The sequence below is a fragment of the Falco naumanni genome, chromosome 9, assembly GCF_017639655.2.
Source record: "Falco naumanni isolate bFalNau1 chromosome 9, bFalNau1.pat, whole genome shotgun sequence".
Classification (NCBI taxonomy): Eukaryota; Metazoa; Chordata; class Aves; order Falconiformes; family Falconidae; genus Falco; species Falco naumanni.
In genome coordinates this window covers 10,441,290-10,460,469 of record NC_054062.1, presented here as the reverse complement: position 1 = coordinate 10,460,469, position 19,180 = coordinate 10,441,290, and the positions used below count along the sequence as shown (strand labels likewise).

General features: G+C 54.0%; 1 protein-coding gene across 9 annotated transcripts in view; it reads right to left on the bottom strand.

Annotated features, from left to right (window-relative positions):
* Positions 1 to 19,180, bottom strand: part of LOC121093449 (DAB2 interacting protein) — a 210,557-nt gene that overhangs the window by 14,518 nt on the left and 176,859 nt on the right. For 8 of the 9 annotated variants that reach the window (XM_040605743.1, XM_040605744.1, XM_040605745.1 and 5 more), the window contains 6 exons: positions 12,517 to 12,661; positions 10,061 to 10,205; positions 5,723 to 5,959; positions 3,998 to 4,199; positions 3,213 to 3,391; positions 718 to 1,591 (listed from right to left, as the gene is read on the bottom strand). In XM_040605743.1, coding sequence (XP_040461677.1) covers positions 718 to 1,591; positions 3,213 to 3,391; positions 3,998 to 4,199; positions 5,723 to 5,959; positions 10,061 to 10,205; positions 12,517 to 12,661 — 1,782 coding nt within the window. The remainder of the gene's footprint in view (positions 1 to 717; positions 1,592 to 3,212; positions 3,392 to 3,997; positions 4,200 to 5,722; positions 5,960 to 10,060; positions 10,206 to 12,516; positions 12,662 to 19,180) is intronic. The other variant, XM_040605742.1, reaches the window with a different exon arrangement.

Genomic DNA, 19,180 nt, shown 5'->3' with positions numbered 1-19,180 from the left:
TGTGACCTACTGCTTTCAATTTTAGCACCACGTAGTGCTAGTGCACAGAACAGTGACATTTACTTCTGTGCAGACCAGCATGGGGTCCGGGAGCTGAATGAGCACAGAGCTCTGCACGGCAGGAGCTTCCCTCGGCGGGGAGCATGCGCCTTCCCTCCCCACCTCCCCAGACGCGCTGACGGGAGGCTCCCACAGAGCAGAGACACAGAAGGTTCCCAGAGCGCTGTGGCTCTGCTGGGACAGGAGCAGCAGCAGCGGAGCTCAGTTGGGAGAGAAGACCAGGGCCTGCTCCAAGTCTGGGAGATGGCGCGGGGTTGACTATGGTATGGGATGAGCCTGGGCATGGAGGCAAAGCAGTGACAAGATGGTAGTGCAGGACAGAGGCATGGCTGCCATGGCCCTCGTGTCTCTGCCACCTACCGCCTCGCGGCAGTCACATACCAATGCGCCACGCAACGGAGGGACACGGAGAACAGCCACTGATCTGTGTCCCTGTCCCTGGAGCGCCTCCGTCTCAGGCCAAGCTGGGTGCAAGAGCCAAGGCATTGTCCCCACACTCAGTGCCACCACGGTGGGGGCACTGATGCAATAACTCAGAGCCGCAGTGACATCCCCGCGCGTTACAGCAATCCCCGCTGGCCCATTTCTTCTCCAAGGCCACAGGCTGACCCTGCCTGGCCCTTCAACACCCGGAGCTCGTACAGCGCCTGAACTCACCTGTTTGTGCATTGTGCGCTGCTTCATCTCGGGGCTGTCGCCCTTGGAGGAGGAGGACTGCTGCCGGAGGCGGGCGCCGCTGCCAGGCCAGTCGGGCGAGGAGGACATCATGCTGCCGCTGGAGGGTCGCTGGTACTGAACCGTGTTCAGCAGGGAGGGTGGCGTCCGGCCGCGGGTGACCGGCGGGGGCGGCGGGGGCGGCTGGTCTATCCGCCTCTGCGGTCCCGCGCTGTTCTGCCGCGGCATGGTGGGCTGGCCGCCCTTCTCCGTCAGCGAGAGCTGCCGGCGGGCCAGCTCCCCTGTCCGGCGGGTGAAGTCCTCGCTGGCGGCGGGGGCGGCGAAGCCGTGCTTGTTGGCCGTCAGCTCCTCGCTGTTGCTGTGGGAGCTGAGCGAGCTGTGGCACTCGGAGCCAGAGTCGCCCAGGCCGCGGGGGGAGAGCGGCAGCCCGGCGGCCATCTGGTAGACGGGGTTCTGGAAGGAGAGGGGTGCCAGGAGCTGGGGCCGGCCAGGTGCGCTCTCGCCGCTCGGCGTGGTGGGGGTCTGGCCCACCCGGCGCACGGTGGCCATGCCCGTCACGCTGTTCTGCTGAGTCCGTGCGGTCCACACGCCCTGCAACTGCCCAAGGGACGACTGACTGTCATTGAGGGAGTCAGACGTGCCAGACGCGTTGGCCCCACTGTCCAAGAGCCGATTATCCTGCAAGTCCACCATGGACAAACTCTTGCTGCCATTAGACATCTGCACGTCGGGCTCATTGGCCTCTGAGTAACTGGAGCTTCGGGCAGGTGAGGGCTGGGCCCCAGCAGACCTTGTGACAAAAAACAAGTCCTTGTTTTCAGGGGTTGGAGATGGTAACCGTGTGAAATCTATCAGACTGCGGGGAAGTCAGTGCGTAAGGAAGAGGAAAGGAAAACAAAACAAAAAAGAAGAGTTGTGAATGCTGCACCGGAGCAGGAAAACGAAATCACTCAGCAGAAATCAGCATGGCGCAGCGGTGCGGGACGGGGACGGAACCCAGCTCCTGCGGGCGCAACGGCAGGGCTCCCCGGCCAGGCCTGCCCGTGGGGAGGGACGGTGCGAGGGGAGCAGGGCAGGCAGGGGCGCGGGGGAGCCCTGGGCCAGCCCCGCGGCAGCAGGCAGGTGTAGGCAGGTGAGTGAGGGGTGTGCGTGCGCGGGTGGGAGCGCTGCACTGCGCAGCAGGCGTCACAGACCAGCTCTCGGGGGCTCTGCTCCCAGCTGGATCTGTTTGTCACACTGACAGCACGTGTCACCCTTTCTGCTTCCAACTGGCTGCACCCACGCCGCTCTCCGTCCCCTGCTCTGCACCTGGGCAGTAAAGCTGCTGGGGGCACGCTGGCCAATACTGGTACAGCACGGAAGACCATGGGGGCCTGATCCACGCTCGGCCTCCAAGGGTCAGAGCGAGAGCTCTAACAGCAAGGCTAAAGCCCAGCAGCTGAAGGTTATCCACTCAGTCCTCCCGCTGTAACATACGTTCATGCAATATTGATTTCTTGGGGACAGGAAGAAAGAGCTTTGCAGTAGCTTAATGTGAATACACTGCTGATCAAAGAAGGTGCATTGTAAGCAAGTATTTGGGTGAAAGCATATTGTCAGAGATCCTCCATAGCATTAGATTTAAATAACTGCACCTCATGCTGGGAAGCATTAGAGACGAAAGCTCTGATTAGAGCAAGTCCAGCACCACTGCTGCCTTTCATTCCTAATTAAACTTAAATATTATCTAGTTCCCACTTGCAAACTATTTTACTACCACGGTCCTTTAATTTGTGTGGGCTCCCTTTCATTTTCCTCAAACAGAAGCATTACAGGTCTGCAGCAGAGTCATCTTCCCCATGAATGAAACTCCGTACATAATTAGACCAAAAAGTATGTTAGGTGGCTGTGAATCATGCTCATCATCAAAAATATCCAGTATTATAAAAACTGGACAGAATAGACTGGAATTCGTTGTTAGGCCTCTACAGCTTGGCAACTGTTAAAGAAATGTCCAGATTTGGAACTCAGTGCATTCAAGCACATACCTTATGTCTTACAAGGATGAGTATGGCTGATCCCGTACATTTTTCATATTCAAGAGACCTAATCAACATAATGGCGATGCCCATCACTTTGAGGTCAGCACAAACAAGCCCTCAGGTCCTCTAAGGATGAACATTTTGCTTCTGCAGCCACATCCCAACAGCTGAGACCAGAACTGCCAGGTTCTGGACTTCCCAGACCACATCCCCAGTTTTGGCTCTCAGGGGACCCAGGATGGAGCCATGTGCCTGCGCCACTGCCCACTGCTTTGTTTAGATTCAGAGGTGAACTACACCCGGTATTAGCTCTGTGATCAGAAAGCCTAGTCGCCGAGTCAGGCAACTCCACACCGTGCCCTGTCCTGCCTGTCCCTGCAGATGCCCAGGTTTTGGCAGCAGATGAACATTCAGTATTCCCCTGGTCTGTGGCCAGGCCACCTTTCATGCTCTTACCCAGATAAGTCATTCTCTATCACCATTTTCTGCAGCCCCGCAGAGATGCTGTTGCCAGCATTAGGCGTGGATGCGGTGTGATCGGCTGTGACCGAGACCTGCACGCAGGCTGGGTTACTGAGTGCCGAGTTGACATCCCTCAGGATCCGAGGCAGAGGCCCAAGCTTTGTTGCAGTGCCCTGGGCAGAAAAGAGAGCAGAATTACTACCATCATCCTGTATTTTTTCTAGAGAATGGCGGGCTTTGCCAGTTGCCAGACATCTCTTCAGTGAATCACATTAACAACTTTAATTTTCTCCGTCATTTACCCCCACCGCTGAGGCTATGGGATGTCCCAGAACATGTGGCGTTAGGAACCATTTGTTGCTGTGAGGCAGAGGAAGCAAGTGTGATTAACAAAGTTCAGATACAGAAGACAGCTAAAGCCAAGCCTGGTCCAGGTCTCTTGCCAAAAATCCTCTTAATTAAAAAGAGACCTTTTGATTCTGCTGGGACAGACAAAATCCTGGTGTTCAGCAGCTCTGCCTTCTCATCCCACCTGCCCCTCCATCCTCACACCCCAAAAGTAAACAGCAGAGGAGGGGAAGAACTATACTCACCTGCCTTGAGAGGATGTAAAGAACGAGCTGCTTCTGCAGCATGTGCAAAGGCTGGGGAAGCGCTAAGTGTTAGCAACATCTGTGCTGTGCACAGACACAGCTAACGGCTCGCTACCTGCCGCCACGGGGAGGTGTGTGGTGTGGTACACATGGCCAGCACTGGCCTGCCCCTGCCCCCCCGGATACCTGCTCCAGCTGAGAGATGACTTCCCAGAGCAGCGAGTGCAAAGTGGACAGTTCCCGGCCCAAGTCAATGTAGCCTTCAAAGCCAGCCGTGTTTGAGATGGTTTCAGGATTGGAAATCTCCAGTAGAAATCTCTGCATGTTAGTCCATTCATGTTCCAGGAACTGATTCATAAAGGACATGTATTCTTCTTTGCTGCCAAACCTATCGAGACAGCAATACAGATTTCAGCTAAATCCTGTAAACAGAGGTGCAGTCAACAGAACGGGTAGGTACGCAGGCAGGTAAGAGTGCCAGAACACTGGCATCTGAACCCTTCAAAGCCTTTGGGATCCCCGGGTTGATAGCAGACACCTGGTACACCTCACTGATCATGGAACCGAAATTAACTCCACTATAATCCAGTTAAGTCCTCGTCAGCATGGGATCTCTGCAGTGGAAATGAAGGTGAAAGCTAGAGAAACTGCTGTTCTTGGTAACGGAGTGTAACTCACTGCTGGGTCAGGGCACAGCCTCCAGAAACAGGACCTGTCACTGGAGATACAGAAATCATAGCACCCAGTACCATGGGCTGACTGAAGCCCAGTGACTGATGGCGGCAGGACGGCTGCGCTCTCCCCGGGCACTGCGGCTAACCCAGCGCCGCCAGCCGCTGCTGCCCCGGCACAACCGCTGCGGGGGTCACCCTGGGGAGCCGCTCCTGCAGCTGGGCCAGCCTGTTTGTCCCCTCGGGCTTCCTGCAGCCTCCTCCTGCCCTCTGAGCGCTCCACCCAGCGTTGCTCCCAGTTAGATATCTTATTTAGAGCACAGCAGGGAGGGCCTCACGGTTCGGCTGTACCAGCGGCGGCTGCAGGGCAGCTCAGCTTGATCGCTTTGGCTTGACCAAGGTCAGCTTAGTTAAAGAGTCTTTCCTGCGAAGCGTCGAGAATCTGAAAACCCTTTAGCTAGGGATTGGCCAGGAATATGGAGAATTTCTGTCATCTAGTGTAACACACTTGTATGTCTCCCGTCTGTGTCTGCGTGCATGTACGCACATTCCTGGCGGCGGGCGTGTGTACTAAGCTAGTTTCCAAATCTAAGAAGCTTTAGACAGAAACTGTCCATTCAAGTTTCGGAAAGCTCATCATTTTGTTATCAGAGCTCAGGATAAGTAGCTCAGAGCTGCAGCCAGTAGAAAGATTTTCAAAAATCTCTCGCTTTGTTTCCAGCAAACCAACGGGCTTAGTTAGAAATTGATAGTGTCCCCGTTCTCTTTTCATACCTTCCCAGCTCAGACTGCATTTTAATAGCGGGGAAGGTCCCAGAGCTCACAAGAGGGAAAAGACCAGCCCTGGAGCTACGCACCCCATGGCTGCTGTCTGGGTCCTGGCCCTGCTGGCACCCCTGAGGGGGGCAGGCAGTGTGCTGTGCCGGGGTGTCACAGGACAAAGCACCTGGCTGTGCCTGGGTGTCCCTGCTGCCACCCTGCCTGCCTGACTGTGTGGTCAGAACAGCCTGTTTTCCTGCTCATAAAACACGTCCTGTTTTGGAAACTTAAAACGACTGCCCTGACCCAGGAGCGAGGGAATGGGTCCCCAAGAGACGCAGGGGAAAAAGCCAACAGGAAACAAACAGCCCCTTTCCATCGAGAAAAGGAGAGGCCAGTGTGGGACTCCTGATGCCGGAGCCATGGCTCTGCCCACGCACCCGCAGCTTCCTTCCCCCTCCCGGCCCTGCCCCCGGCTTACTTGGCAAAGTTGGCGAGGTTCTGGGTGACCTTGGCAATGAGGGTCAAAGTGCGTGCTGTGCGGTCATCTGGGTACTCCTGCAGGAGGCTGAAGAGGGATGGGGACATGATGGCCGGACAGAGGAACCGGAGGAACAGAGAGGCACTGATCAGTCGCTCACTGATGTCTGGGCGGCCTCGGCTGCTGCATTCTTGTCTCCAGGAGGCAAAAACTTCTTTGAGCTCCCTTGGGAAGACACTGAAACAACATGGAGGGGGGGGCAAGTTCAAGGCCAGCGTGTTTACACTGCCACACGGCAGTAACTAAGCATGGTACGCATCAGCTGTGGGCTGCGACACCCAGACCTGGACAGCGGTACAGCCCTCTCACCCTGTGCATCCACGGCAGCACCGCTTTCTACACCTGCCACAGGCTTGTATTTTTTTTTTCCTGCAGAAGATCCATTAGGAGACTGAAATGGCACAGGAAAAAGCAAAGCTGCTCTGTGAAGTTGTAAGAGAAGCAGCTTTCATCAGACTGATGATCCGTGTTGTGCTGGGTGCCAACACCCCAGACAACCAGAGGGACAGGGGTACCACACAAATTGTGCAAAGCAGCTCATCACAAGTCAGTCGGCTGCGTCACGGGGCACTTGGGAATGGGGGAAAGCTCAGCCACCAAGGAGAGTGTCTCCTGAAGAAACAGCATCATGGGACCCCCTGGCAGAAACCCCAGCAGCCGCGGGGTCACGGGCACAGCTAGTGCTTGGAGGAAGGGCTGTGCAAAGTGTAATACTCCTGTTCAAGCACCTGGAACAAATCCCACTGTGGCTAGTGCAAGCGTGGAGCCCCACTGGAGTTACTCCAGCCCTGTAACTGCACAGCCCTCAGTCTGGCTTTCCTGGATACCAGAATTCCCCCGGGTCCAGCAGACGCTCGCTGCAGCAGCCCTTATCGCTGGAGAACTTGCTGCCTGTTTCTGCTCCTCCCCAGCTCCCTGCTCCCACCTTATCCTGTTCCCAGCATGTGTTGTTTGTTCAGCTGGATCCTCCCACCCACGGGAGCAGGCTGGCAATGGGTCCCACCACTGGGTCCTCGGTCTCCCCCTCCCCACCCGCTCCGGAGGCTGCCCTGGCCAGCAACCACCCTCTGTTTTAAAACCAGAGCTGTTTACCGACAGAGCTGGATGGTACAAAAGCAGAGTGAAGAGGGGTCAGACTCTGTTTCAGGCCATAAATTCCTTTAACAAACTAAAATTCTAAAAATTTCAGAGGACAGTTTCCCAGTTTTGCAGCAGGGACTATCTGGGAGAAGCCAAGCAGCATCAGCTGGCTTCTGGCTACCCCCCCTCTGGGACTGACTGCCCTGCAGGTTAACCTCCCGCAGCCCGTGGGGAAGAGAAAAACCATGGGAGCTGCACGGCCAGAGACACCGTCCACTTTCCAGCAGCAGCAAGAACCAGGTGTGAGGCTCCAAAACAGAGGAGCACCGAGAGCGAAGCAGCCACCCATGGATGCTGTCCCTGCGGCAACACTGTCCAGCTTCTGGGAAAACCCAAGGGCATCCCTCCTGCTGCCAGCCCCCCATCCTCTGCCTCCCAGGGCTACGGAGACTCGCTTTTATCAAGCCCAACTGACTGCTCCTCGCCACAGCTGCAGAGTTCAGGGCCTGTGGAGCTTGTGGTCCGTCAGTGTGGCATGTACCCTGCAGCCAAAGAGCTGTGGCCTCCAGCTCCATGGCCGCTCTGAGCCAGCAGGCAGAGCCCTCACCCTTCACTTCATTAACCTGCCAGCTGCAGACCATGCTGCCCGGCCGCACGCCCCTGCGTACAGAGCCCCAGGTCGCTGTGCTCCAGGTTTTCAGGTTCCTCTCTGACCTTCTGACATGGGCAGTGATGCTCCATGGAAGCGCTTGGCAAATGCTGCCATCACGTCCAGCTTCTGCTCCGTGTTGGCTTCATGCTTGCACACACACGAGCTTTTACCCTGTGCTTCACAAATAATATTAGCCAACGCCTATGGTTGGATAAATTTGCCTCTGTCTTTGGCTTGATCCACACAATTGGACAAAGCCCTTTTACTTCATGGTATTTGCCCAGAAACAGGAGAATCCTTTAAGCAATTTAAGGCTTGAATGATCAGGACAGGTTGTACAGTTACTGGAAAGTAAACGCTTGAAAATGTATGCACCGGCTGCATGCAGCCCGCGAGTACTGCTCACTATCACAGGCTGGGAGACCATAAAAGTTTAATTGTGTAACAGCGGATGGAATCCAGTTAGCCAGCTTTATGTGACAAACGGGCCCCTAATTCATTACCCAACTTTCCAGTAACGAGATTCCACATGCTGAAATTCTGCTTACACTGAAACTTTCCAGATGTCCAAATTATGTCATAATTATAACAATTTTCAGTTATTGTAAACCTCTTTCCTCTCTCTGACTTTCTCCAGCAGATGAGCATGCACACTCTGGCACTCTATTTAAAGCAAGATTGTTAGCTGTCAGGGTACCTTGGCCAATCCCGAACACTCATCAGTGCAATTAATCCTCAAGAACCACTGAGCACAAAGGAATCAAGGGGAAACCGCTCAGAGCAGCAGCTCAGCTGCTCCAGCCTTCCTTGGGAAGGCAGGACTGAAGGAACAAACTTCCCGTGCATTCCTGACTTTCCTTAGGTCACTTTTCGAGCCTATTTTTAGACTGACCTTTTAGTGCTGCTTTGGGTATTTTTAGGAAGACATTAATTCAAACAATTATAATCCAGTGATGACTAAAAGCAGGGAATCCCTCCTGGGAGAGCAGGTAAATGCCATTCCTGAGTCAGAGTTATTAATTAGCCCAGGATAAGGTACAGGATACCTGTAAAGAAATCTGCCCTTTGCTTATTTGTGGTAAAGGAAGTCTGAGTGAGCCTCTTGCTGCTTGCTCTCTCCCTGAGCAGTCGGGAAAAGCAATTCCCTTCCTGGGCTTGCAGGAAGGCACACTCAGTATCCTGGGAAATACATATAATGAGTTGCAGACCTCAAAACAACAGCTGGGATAGGAGAGAAAATGAGAAATCCTTATTATCGAAGACTGACTTCCTCCAAGATTATCCTTAGCTGATGTTTTGCAACAGGACTGTTGCTACTAAATATATTAATAAAAACTAACCCCAGATTTTAAAGCAGGGAGACTGCAGATCCAGCAGCGAGACAAAAATGCTCATTCTCTCGTACAATCAGGAGAAGAGTCCCTGGGTACATTAGCAAGAAGCAGAAAGAAGATATTTTTATTTCTCCAAAAAGAGAGTCACAAGGCCATTCTTTTTCCTCTTTCAGGTCATCTTTGCAGGCAGCATCTGTGACAGTCCCAGGGCCTCCTGGCTCCCAGTCCCAGGGCTGAGCAGCCCCTAATGCCGTGAGCACCGACACGCTCGACAGCCACCTCCACAACATAAGACTGCCTTACTCCATCGATAATTTTGCACATTCGGACCTGTCCCAACTAGCTGCAGGAACCTTTACCCTGAGAACAAACAACTCGGAAATGCCTCAAACTGCATACCAGGCCTTTGGCCAAGGAGGCAACGGGCTCCCCATCTCCGCCTCAGCAAGCATCCCAGGCTGGGGGAGAGTGGGGTTAACCCAGGGGAATGCAGGATGCTGAGCCAAACAGCAAGGCAGGAGTAACAGCAGCATCCTCCCCAGCTCCAGCACTCTTCAACAAGAGAACATCTGCCCAGACAAAAGCTCCCTGTGCCAGTGCAGCTTCCTTGCAGGCAGGAGGAGGGCCACAGAGCCTGCCTGCTGCTGGGAGGGTTCTGAAGCTTCCCCTGCTGCTCAGGGGTGGCAGGCAGAGTCTGTCCTCTGAGCCAGACTGAAGGGTTACAGGGGTAGGAGACCCAGGACACGCATTTCTGACCTTTATTTGACTTTCATGTACAGTTGGCAACAAGTCCCTCTCTGAACCGGTCATACTGGCAGAAGCATTTTGCGTTCTTGGTCTCTGCTCCCCTGTCCCCGTGTCTGTGTGCCAGTGATCCCCCAGCACCCACTGACAACAAGGGTGACGGAGGGTCAGTGAGGCTGCCGCACCCCCAGAGCAGATACTCCAAGCTCTGCCTGAACAGGAGCTGCTGTCTCAGCCCCTGGCCATCATCACCCTTGCTCCTGGGCCACCAAGACTCCCTCGTGCACTGCAGGAGGCGGGCAGGGCCCTGCAGCTCTCCCTCCAAAGCCCTCACCAGCTGCCCATCAGCACAGCTAAGGGACGGTAGGGACAGCCTGCAGGACTGCTGCCACCCTCGTCCCCTGCAGCCACGCTGCCCCTGCGCTAGCTGGGGGCATGCGGAGGGGACGCCACTCGCGGGATACCAACCAGTAGGAGTTGATGATTTTGCAGAAGGCCAGCTCGCAGCACATTTTCAGGTTGCTCTGATGTTCAGGAAGGTCCGAAGACGAACACTTACTGGGATCCACCTCACAATTTTCATCTGATTCGTACAGTGCCTTGATAAATTCCCCTGTAAAATAGACAGTTGGTGATGGGGTTTGCTGACCCAAGATACGCAGCCTTCAGGCAGTTCTGTTCGTAACCCCCAGTGCCCGAGCAGTCACCCTGTGCCCCATCACACTGCTGAACAGAAGCTGGGTGCGAGAGCGGCGCCCCAGCCAGCTCACAGGATCTCCGAGTGGACCCAGGAGCAGCCAGCGCTGCCTTGGGAGCTCACAACACAACACAGCACCCGCTGCAGAAAGGCACCCGCGCTCCCAGCGAGCACATTCCACCCCTCTCCCCCAGCTGGCAGCTCTGCCTCTGTGGCCATGGGCTATTGCATCAGAACTCTGTTGCCAAAACACCCGCTTCCTCAGCCTGCCCCGACCCCCCCTTACACCAGTTCCAGAGACGCTCCCTCGGGCTAATCCAGTAGGAAGTATGCTGTAATTATCTGTAGGATGGCCTGCTACTGCAGACTGTGCCCTGGCACTGACAAGCCAGTGTGATTCACAGGAGAAATAGGTAATTAAAGGAAAGAAACAATTTACTTGGTTTATTTTGAGCTGAGCATCACACAAAATTAAATTAAAATATTTCTCTGAGTTTCCCTGCACTCCTGTTTGCTGCCTGGCTGCTCCTCACCCTCGTGCAGATGCACACGGTGGGCCTGCTTCGCTGGCTCCCTGCCCTCGTGCCAGCTTCCACCCTGGGGTACCCAGCACGGACCCCTGCCACCCAGCCTGAGGGCGCTTCCCACCGCTTCTGCAGGTCTCCAGCTGGGGATGGCAGCTGCCCATCCCAGTCCGCACCCAGCAGTGGCTGGGGAGCCCGGGCTCGGGGGAAAGGGGGTTAAGAGGCACTGTTTAGCTAGGCACCCGCAGGGCTGGGTGACACTCTGGGAGAAAGGTTTGCTTTGGTCTTCTGCTAATTCCAGCTGGTTTGCACACCTCCTAATTCCTGACCATCTTGGATTTTCCCATCCTCCTGTTTTTTGCCCACTCTAGCCTGCATTCCTCCCCTATTGCCAAAACAGATTTTAATTACATACTGGAGAGCCTCTCCAATGTATTTTCAGCTCTGCCAGGGAGCTCTGGAGCCTCTCTGCTTGCCTGCAGGTGATGCCTGCTGTTATTATCTGGCCCTATTACTTGCTTATGCTTCATGGTTTAAAGGAAAGCGCTATGCTGTATTGTGTTACCTTGTGACACACAGATGAATCATTTCACCGATAAAAGGTCTACACAGAATCAGCGCCCCGAATAGCGAGCATGAACCGCAGGCTCCTCCTGTACTAGATGGAGCTGGTTTGGCAGCATTTGCATTGAGCCCTGAAAGGGGAATATTTCAAAATTCTCTGCCTTCATTAATCTCCTGGCTTTTTAGAAATTTTATGAGGTAATCTACTTACAGACTTGCCTTCAACCAGAAAGCATTACAAGGCAGAAATAAATAATATTCCTTTTCCTATTCTTGTGGGCTATCTGTTGGCCTGACTGAATTTGCTCAATGATCTCTGCTTCCTCAGTGTTGTCATTATTATTACCTTAATAAAGTATTTACGCTTCTTTGCTCCTTGTGAAAATTACACAAATCCCGTAGTAGGAACCCAACATACTGAAAAATTAACACCTCAATAGAAAGTCTGCTCATCCTACTGCTAGGATGTGGATCCAATCTAGCTGCCTTCAGCTGAGGTTCAGACATAAACGCTTCAAAGGCAGCCTCTCCCCATCCTTGTGCTGTGCTGGCTGCACACAGCAACACAGCAATTCCTTCCTGACCTGCCCAGAAGCAGAAGCTCTAATTATTTTCATTTGCATCAAGAGAAGTATTTTTGGAGCCATAAACATAGCCCGCACTTAAAGAAAAAAAAAAACCACCAGGAGGGTTCCCAGCATGATCTGGGAGGCAACTCTCATCACTACAACTTGGGAGATTTCATGTGACTCGCTAGCGCTGCGAGGAGCCGGGGGAGCATCTCTGGCAGGGGTGTGCAATCAGGGGAAGGATTCAATCAGCCACCGTGACACCGCCAGTGCCGAGACAGAAGACTTGGTAGGCAGCACAATGCCTTCAAATATCAATTTGTTATCTCCTCTGAAAGCAGATTAAAGTGCTAACTCAGCAGTGACCTTCACCTTGGAGCAGGGAGCTGCCTGCAGCACCCATGGCTGTGTCCTGGGCACGGACCCTGCTGCCAGAGAAACCCTCCGGCAGGTCAACGCTGGTGCCTCTGACGGTCATCAGGGCTCAGCTGATGGTCTCCACCATGCAGAGCACCCTGCAGCTTAGAGGAGAACCGTTCTGGGCAAGACTTGCCAACGCTCTGTACGTACCTAAGGCATCTTGCAAGTATTTCTGCCCCACCAGCTTCAGGTACTCTTCGATTGCTTTGGTGGCCAGCGTATTCTCCCTGAAAATGAGATGCTCATTCTCACCACAGCGATCAACTTCAGACATCATCAGGTCAGTCAAGAAATCCTGGAAAGCAAAGCCCATGGTGGGTCACCACGCACTGACAGACGCTTCGTTCAGCAGCGCAGGCAGCCTCCCCTTCTCCAGGGAGGTCTCACCTTCGTAAGACACACGAGGGAGCGGAGGTGCTGCGGGTGATCCTGCCTGTGTACACTGCGCTACTACCAGCCCGACCTGCCTCCTGGTTCTCCAACCTCACAGAGACAAGAGGCAAAATACATCTCTGGAGAGTCACAACTTCTGCGCCCCAAAAAAAGGCTCATTCCAGACCTGCACGACACGTGTCTCTCCATCAGTGCCAGTTTTTGGCTGGGGCTTGTACCAGCCTCACATTTTATGGGTGAAACATTTTCTTTACTGTTAAATGTGGCTGCATTCAGCATCTAACTGCACCGGTTGCAGAACAGGGGCACAACTAGATGTCACAAGCTGTGCCCCACACTTAATGGCTGAGAATCGAGCCTGTAATATCCATCAAGATGCTCAAATGTCCTATTTCCTCAGTATTCATGGAAATAAAACAGTGCTGCTACAGCACACATTTTTGGGCACATTTTTGGTCTGATGTGCACACAAGCAAATACCACGCAATTTTATAATCTTCCATGCTGCAGAGCAACGGACGGGGTGAGCAGGAGCAGACCGCATGCTGACAGCTGCCCCGTGCATCAGTCGGGGCTACTGAATTGCAAATTCTAAAAGAAAACCAGCACTTCAGGCCAAGCTCCGTGCCTGCTTCTGCAAGAGCGTTAACTGATCTGAGAGGGTCACGTAGCTCCCCGCGCATTCTGCTGAAAATCCACTGCGTGGTGTAATATTCAGTGTGCTGTAGCTAGCGTTAATGCAGGAGAAATATCATGCAGTTTTTAATGCTAATACATATTCAGCTTCTGTTCTCTGCACCACTAATGGGAAAAGCAGCCCTGGGCCCCTGCCCAGCTGCCCCCTGCGCTGGGTGCTGGAACCGCCGACCTCCCCCTCAGCCCCACTCACCTGGGTGGCAGAGGGGGGCCGCTGGCACCGCGTAAATCACGCCCATTAAACCTCTCACTGGTTTCCCCATGCAGAAGACAGAGGAATGTTGACACACAAATTCGCTTCTGCAACCAAGGGCACCTTTTCTTAAACTGCCTTCCTCTAAAACAAAATAATCTGCTCAGTAATAACCTTTCACTAAGAAATTCTCCTTCATTTGTCATGACCGTACCAGATGTAACCCGTTCCCGGCAGGGGCAGCAGGAGCAACCCAGAGCTGCCGTGCAGAGCTCAGCTCCTGTCCTTGCCGCCCCCGAGCCAGACGCAGCTCCCAGAGCCCCCCAGGCACTGTGCCCATCTCCCAGCCCGCTCCAACCCAGGCTCCGGAACGGGGATGCTCAGCTCCCGTTCCCTGCCAGTGGCTGGCCCGGAGACTTGCAAGAGAGGTGCTTAGCTCCATTCCATTTTTCATATGGATGTCTCTGCCTTGAGAATTTAATCAAGGCTCAACAAACAGCTCCATCTGAACCCAACGGACCCAAATAATTTAATCCGCAGGCCCTTCATTACTGTGCTGCCATCCCAGACAAAGGGAAATCCAGGCAGCAGGCAGGTACATCTCCCATCTGAGTAGAGGGAGGAGGGGAGGAAGGCTGACATCTCTGCAGCACCCAATGGCCTGATCCCCCCCCACCTTCCCACAAGACTGGGACTGGGACCAACACACTGTTGTGACCATCCCAGAACATCCTCCAAAAAAGTCAGAGGAAGAGCTCTGGAAAAAAAGAAGTCACTTCCATTATTTCTTTAGCCAGAAGATCCCCTTTCCTCAGATCCTGCTACGTCTGCAACGCTTTGGCAGCTACAGAGGCAAAAATCCCTCCTGGAAGCAAAGCACGCGCCTCCCCCCACTATTTTCTCTCATTTTGCTCCTTTTATCGGCCAAGCTGGAATGCAACTTTAAACCCCTGCTCAAATCCCGTTAGCCGCTATCTGGGTAACTCTATCACCTTTATCTTCCTGGGTCTCTCCCGGGGTACGTTTCAATTCCAAGCCACAGCTCAGGCTGACACAAGGTGCTGATTCTTAATTAGCAGCCACTGACCTTGGCTTTGCTTGATTCTCTTTCCTGTCACTTTCCCAACATACTAATTATCTTAGGAACACTGAGTTTTACAGCTTCTCTTAGCCAAGTGTTTGCTTTTCCCCCCTCTCGTCGGCCAAGCACTGCCTGCTGTGGGATGTGGGGCCAAGCTGCGACGCACAGGCCAACTGTGAGCCAGGGCTGCTGAGCGGTGGAAACCCAGGGGCCAAGTTTTAGCCAACGATAATGTGATTTTTGGTGATTTTAGCTGCCCTATAGAATTCACTAAAATTTAAAACGAGGCAAAATTCCACTGTGGGACTCAACACAAAGCCATAAAAGATCCCCCTGAAACCTCTGCTCTGGTTGTTATCCCCTACGGAGCACCAGCAGCCTGACAGCTGAGAAAATGACCCCTTGCCTCCCAAGTGGAAAGGAAAGCTGCTGAAATCCCAAAGAGCTCCATTACAGTGCAAGACCCAAAGCTGGCGCGTAATGTGGCAGAATCCGCCCTTGTAACTGGCCAGGGGATGGAGGTGAGAGCCGGGATACCCAGCAGCATCCCCCAGGCTGGGGCTCCTCGCTGTCCCCGCTGGTCCCCAGTCTCCCTCAGCTGCAGGAGGCATCTTGCTGGGCTTGCACGTACCAGCCCCAGGATGTGTCAGGGATGAAAATACCCACAGCCAGTGTCCTTGAACGAGCTGCTCTGCAGAGACCGCTCTCAGCAGCCCAGCGGGGCTCTGCCAGCCGCGGGAAAGGAGCTTCTTCCATGGGTCAGTTCCCATGACATCCTGCGATTTCTGTCCCAGGGCCATCTTCCAGATCTTGCCTTCCCTCCACACAAAAAAGCCACATCAGCTCTCAATCACACGTCTGGTATCTCTGCCTTAAGTACGCCAGCAGCCAGCACTCGGAAGACACAAATGGAATGCAAATACTTGTCGAATCCCTCCGGGGGCCTCACTCACCCACATACAAGGCTCTGAATAAAATGCAATAACTAAAGCCAATAATACTCCCTGTTTCTGAGCAGCAGAGATCAGCAGGGGGTTGTTTTCAGTTAAGGCCCCTGGCAATGGAAGAAAATAAGATGCTTTATTTCATTACATTGGAGTCGAAAGGGGACGGAAAAGGTCTGCAGTAAAAATTAAGGGCTGTGCCAGCACTCTTCAGGCTTGCTCCTGTGTTTCTTTTAAGGGTATTTGCTTCAGCCTGGACACAGCTGAACCTGTGCAACTCCACAGTCACTGCACATATGCTGATAAAGAAGAGCAACTCATAAATAAATAAAATCGGAGCATGACAGCACAAGGCTGCACTGGTTTCCAGCACTTCTCAAATAAACCAAGCATGAGCCCCCAGCAGCATGTGCTGTTCCGAGGCAGCTCCCCCAGCCCTCTGGAAACACACGCAGCAGCCAGGTGCCGGCAGCAGGCAGGCGGGCACAGTCCTCAGCACCACCTCAGGGCTCAAACGCCACCACAAAGGGCTTCCAGCGCTCCAGCCTCCCCTCCGCCTGGAATGCCCACGCTGCGCTGCCGCTCATCCCCCTGCACCCCCAGACACAGCATCCCCTGGCCGCTGTCCCGGGAGCCGGCAGCTCACCGGCTGTGTCACCCCAGCACCCCAGCAGGGCAGCCGGCTGCGCTGGCCGGAGCCTGGGTTTGCTCCATGTGCCTCGCTCTGTCCCTCAAATGCCTCCGCCCCGATTTCCTTGTAGTGTACCCTAAAACACTTCCATTTCCCCTGGGTCTTCAGATGCTGAGCTTCACATGCTGCTTCCCCTGCCCCACCTGAGTGAATTCATCCTCCTGTCTCAAACCACAACCAAACAGCATCTTCTTGTGGGTGAGGAAATGCCTCCTAAACCCCGTCTCACCCCTCACACGCTGCAGTTCAGGATGTCTGACTAAGTCATTTTGCAGCAGAGCTGCTCCACGCTGCCATGGAGAATCCCCCAAACCTTTTCCTGGGAAAGCTGGAAGAAGAATATGGGAAGAGGGGTGATGCTCTGGAGAGAAGCACGCTGCAGCCCCGTGCCGCTCTGTGTGAGGTCCCCGCAGGTGGCCCTCTGAAGCTGCTGCCCTGTGTCAGCCAGCATCCACATCAGCGCCGGCCCAGGGCCCAGCTGCCCTGGGGGTGGGCTGCACTGGGAAAGGCTCATTGAAAAGTGAAGTCCACCAAGGGGAAAACCAGCGCCTGCTCAAGAAAACCACCCTTCACCGCCCACGTCAATAGGGCCAAGGAAGCGGACTAATTGCCTTGCTCAAACACAAAAAATGGGGGAAAAAAGCTTCCCAGGGGGCAAAGCCAGAGCACAGAAGACAGCTAATTCAGTCACACGTCCGATCAAGAGCTGACAGCCCTGCCCGCCCAGCACCAGCACCCTTCAGCTCCGCACACCCCGCCGGGCTGGGGGCGCCGCGCAGTGCTTGAAAGCCAGTGCTTGCACTTGCCGGTGTCAGGAAAGCCCACCGCGCTCTGGTGAGGGGTCTGTCCACATCAAGTATCCCAGCCCCAAAAGGGCTCAAGGTGCCAGCCCCTGTGCCCTGGGGGTGCCGCGGGCAATGCCTGCCCGCTCCAGCTCCTGAGCCCAGGAGGCAGAAAGATGGAGCCAGTCAGGTGCCTGGCATGGCTGCAGTGAGAGCAGGAGTGTGCCCGAAGCAAAGGAAGCCAACAAGCCACACGAGTCTTGCAGGATGCATCCTATCCGCACCAGGAAGGATTCTGACCCTCGCCATCCTGGGGAGGGTCCCCCAGTCCCAGCCTCTCAGGGATGTCTCCGCAGCCAGAGCACGTGGGGTGTCACAGAGCTGATCAGACCTGCAGCCCCCCACACCCTGCCGTGGGTCACGCACCCCTCTGGGATGCAGCTGGTTGTTCCCAATATCGTAACTGACTGATGGGCAGATTGACTTTGAAATAATAAGGTTCTCCACATCACAAGCTTGATTAATAGGATTGACTTAACCTTAAGAGGATTGAATTGATAAAGGTAATAAGATTACTGCTTATTTCAAAGACTAGCCCAGAGTCCAGCTGGGCTTTTATGCGAAGGTGAAAAACACCAGGGGTTTGTAGGGCTGTAGGTTACAGGTGGATGAGCATCAGGACACGCCTACGTGTCAGTGATGTAGTGGCAGAGAAATGTGGTGCTCAGCAGTGCTGAGCTGTGCAAGGAGAGCAGCGGAGGGGCAGCGACTGGGTCCTGGGCAGATGGTGTGAAACCAAGGACCGCAGCCTCCAGTCCTCAGCTCTTCACCGCCACACAGATCCTCTGAGGATCTGCGCTGGAACTTCTCTGCTGGGAAATCTAGTGATGTTCCCTCCCTTCACTCACCCTGGATGCTTCTGGCATTTTCTGATTCTCGGGAGAAGGAGGTTAAGCAGCAATGTGAGGGTTAACGCACACGAACCTGCGTCCATCACCTTGATCACAGTAGTAAGAAAACCTGAAGGTTTTACCAGTAACACACTGAGCCACCACTACCTCCCGGCGAGGGGCCAGATCCCATACAGGAGGTTTAGAAACCGCATGACCCCCGACAGCCAGAACACTGATCTCACAGCTGCTACTCACTGGCTTTCTCTGTCCTTTCAACCAACTTGACTGTTGTGTTCAGGGAGAGAGGGAAAAATGGTGGGGGTACTCATAAAACTGATTAAAAGCCTTATTAGCTCAACTATGGCTGCTATAAAATATGATCAGAGAGATAAACTCTTTGTGGGGGAAATTATATGGCTGCTGCCAGTCTTGTCTACGGCTGAACGTGTGCAGCATCCTTGCTTCCCTGTCCGTGCAGCTTTTCCAGAGCAGGTAAGGGAGCAGCACTCCCCCAGGGGACTGACCAAGCCTTGGTGCCACCAGCCTCCAAGCCCAGCCGTGCCACTCATCGCCCGGTGCCCTCCCGGAGCTGGGCAGCCACTTTCCGGCAGCCCTGCAGGATTATTTGCAGGACCTGCACTGAAACCGGCGCTGCCAGCAGGGTGCTGAGCGAGCACCCCGCACCGCCGAGGAAGGGAACGCAGGCAGCTTCCAGGAGGCTCGCACAGGGGGACAAACATCTGCTCAGCTGAAGCAAATCCTTGCAGCATAAACAAACAAGGACACATGTTTATTCTTCACTCCACTCACAACACGATAAACATTTATTTCAAGTGAGCAGCTGGTTAGTTAGAGCTTCGCCTAACGCTGGGTTTGATCTATCAACCATGTGGACAACAGAATTTTTCTAATATATTTATGGTCATGAACTGAGCTCCAAAATCTAGAAGACAGCCCTAAAACAAACTTAAGCATGGGAAATATTTTGGAAGCATCGCAAGTCACAGTTGTTCTCGCTTTGGGAAGGCTGCAGCCTGCCTGTCCGTAACCACATCACACAGGCCACATCAAGCCGTGCTAATGGCAGGGCTGAGCACTCCCAGGAACTCCAAGCATGGCAACAGAAATACTTCAAATTATG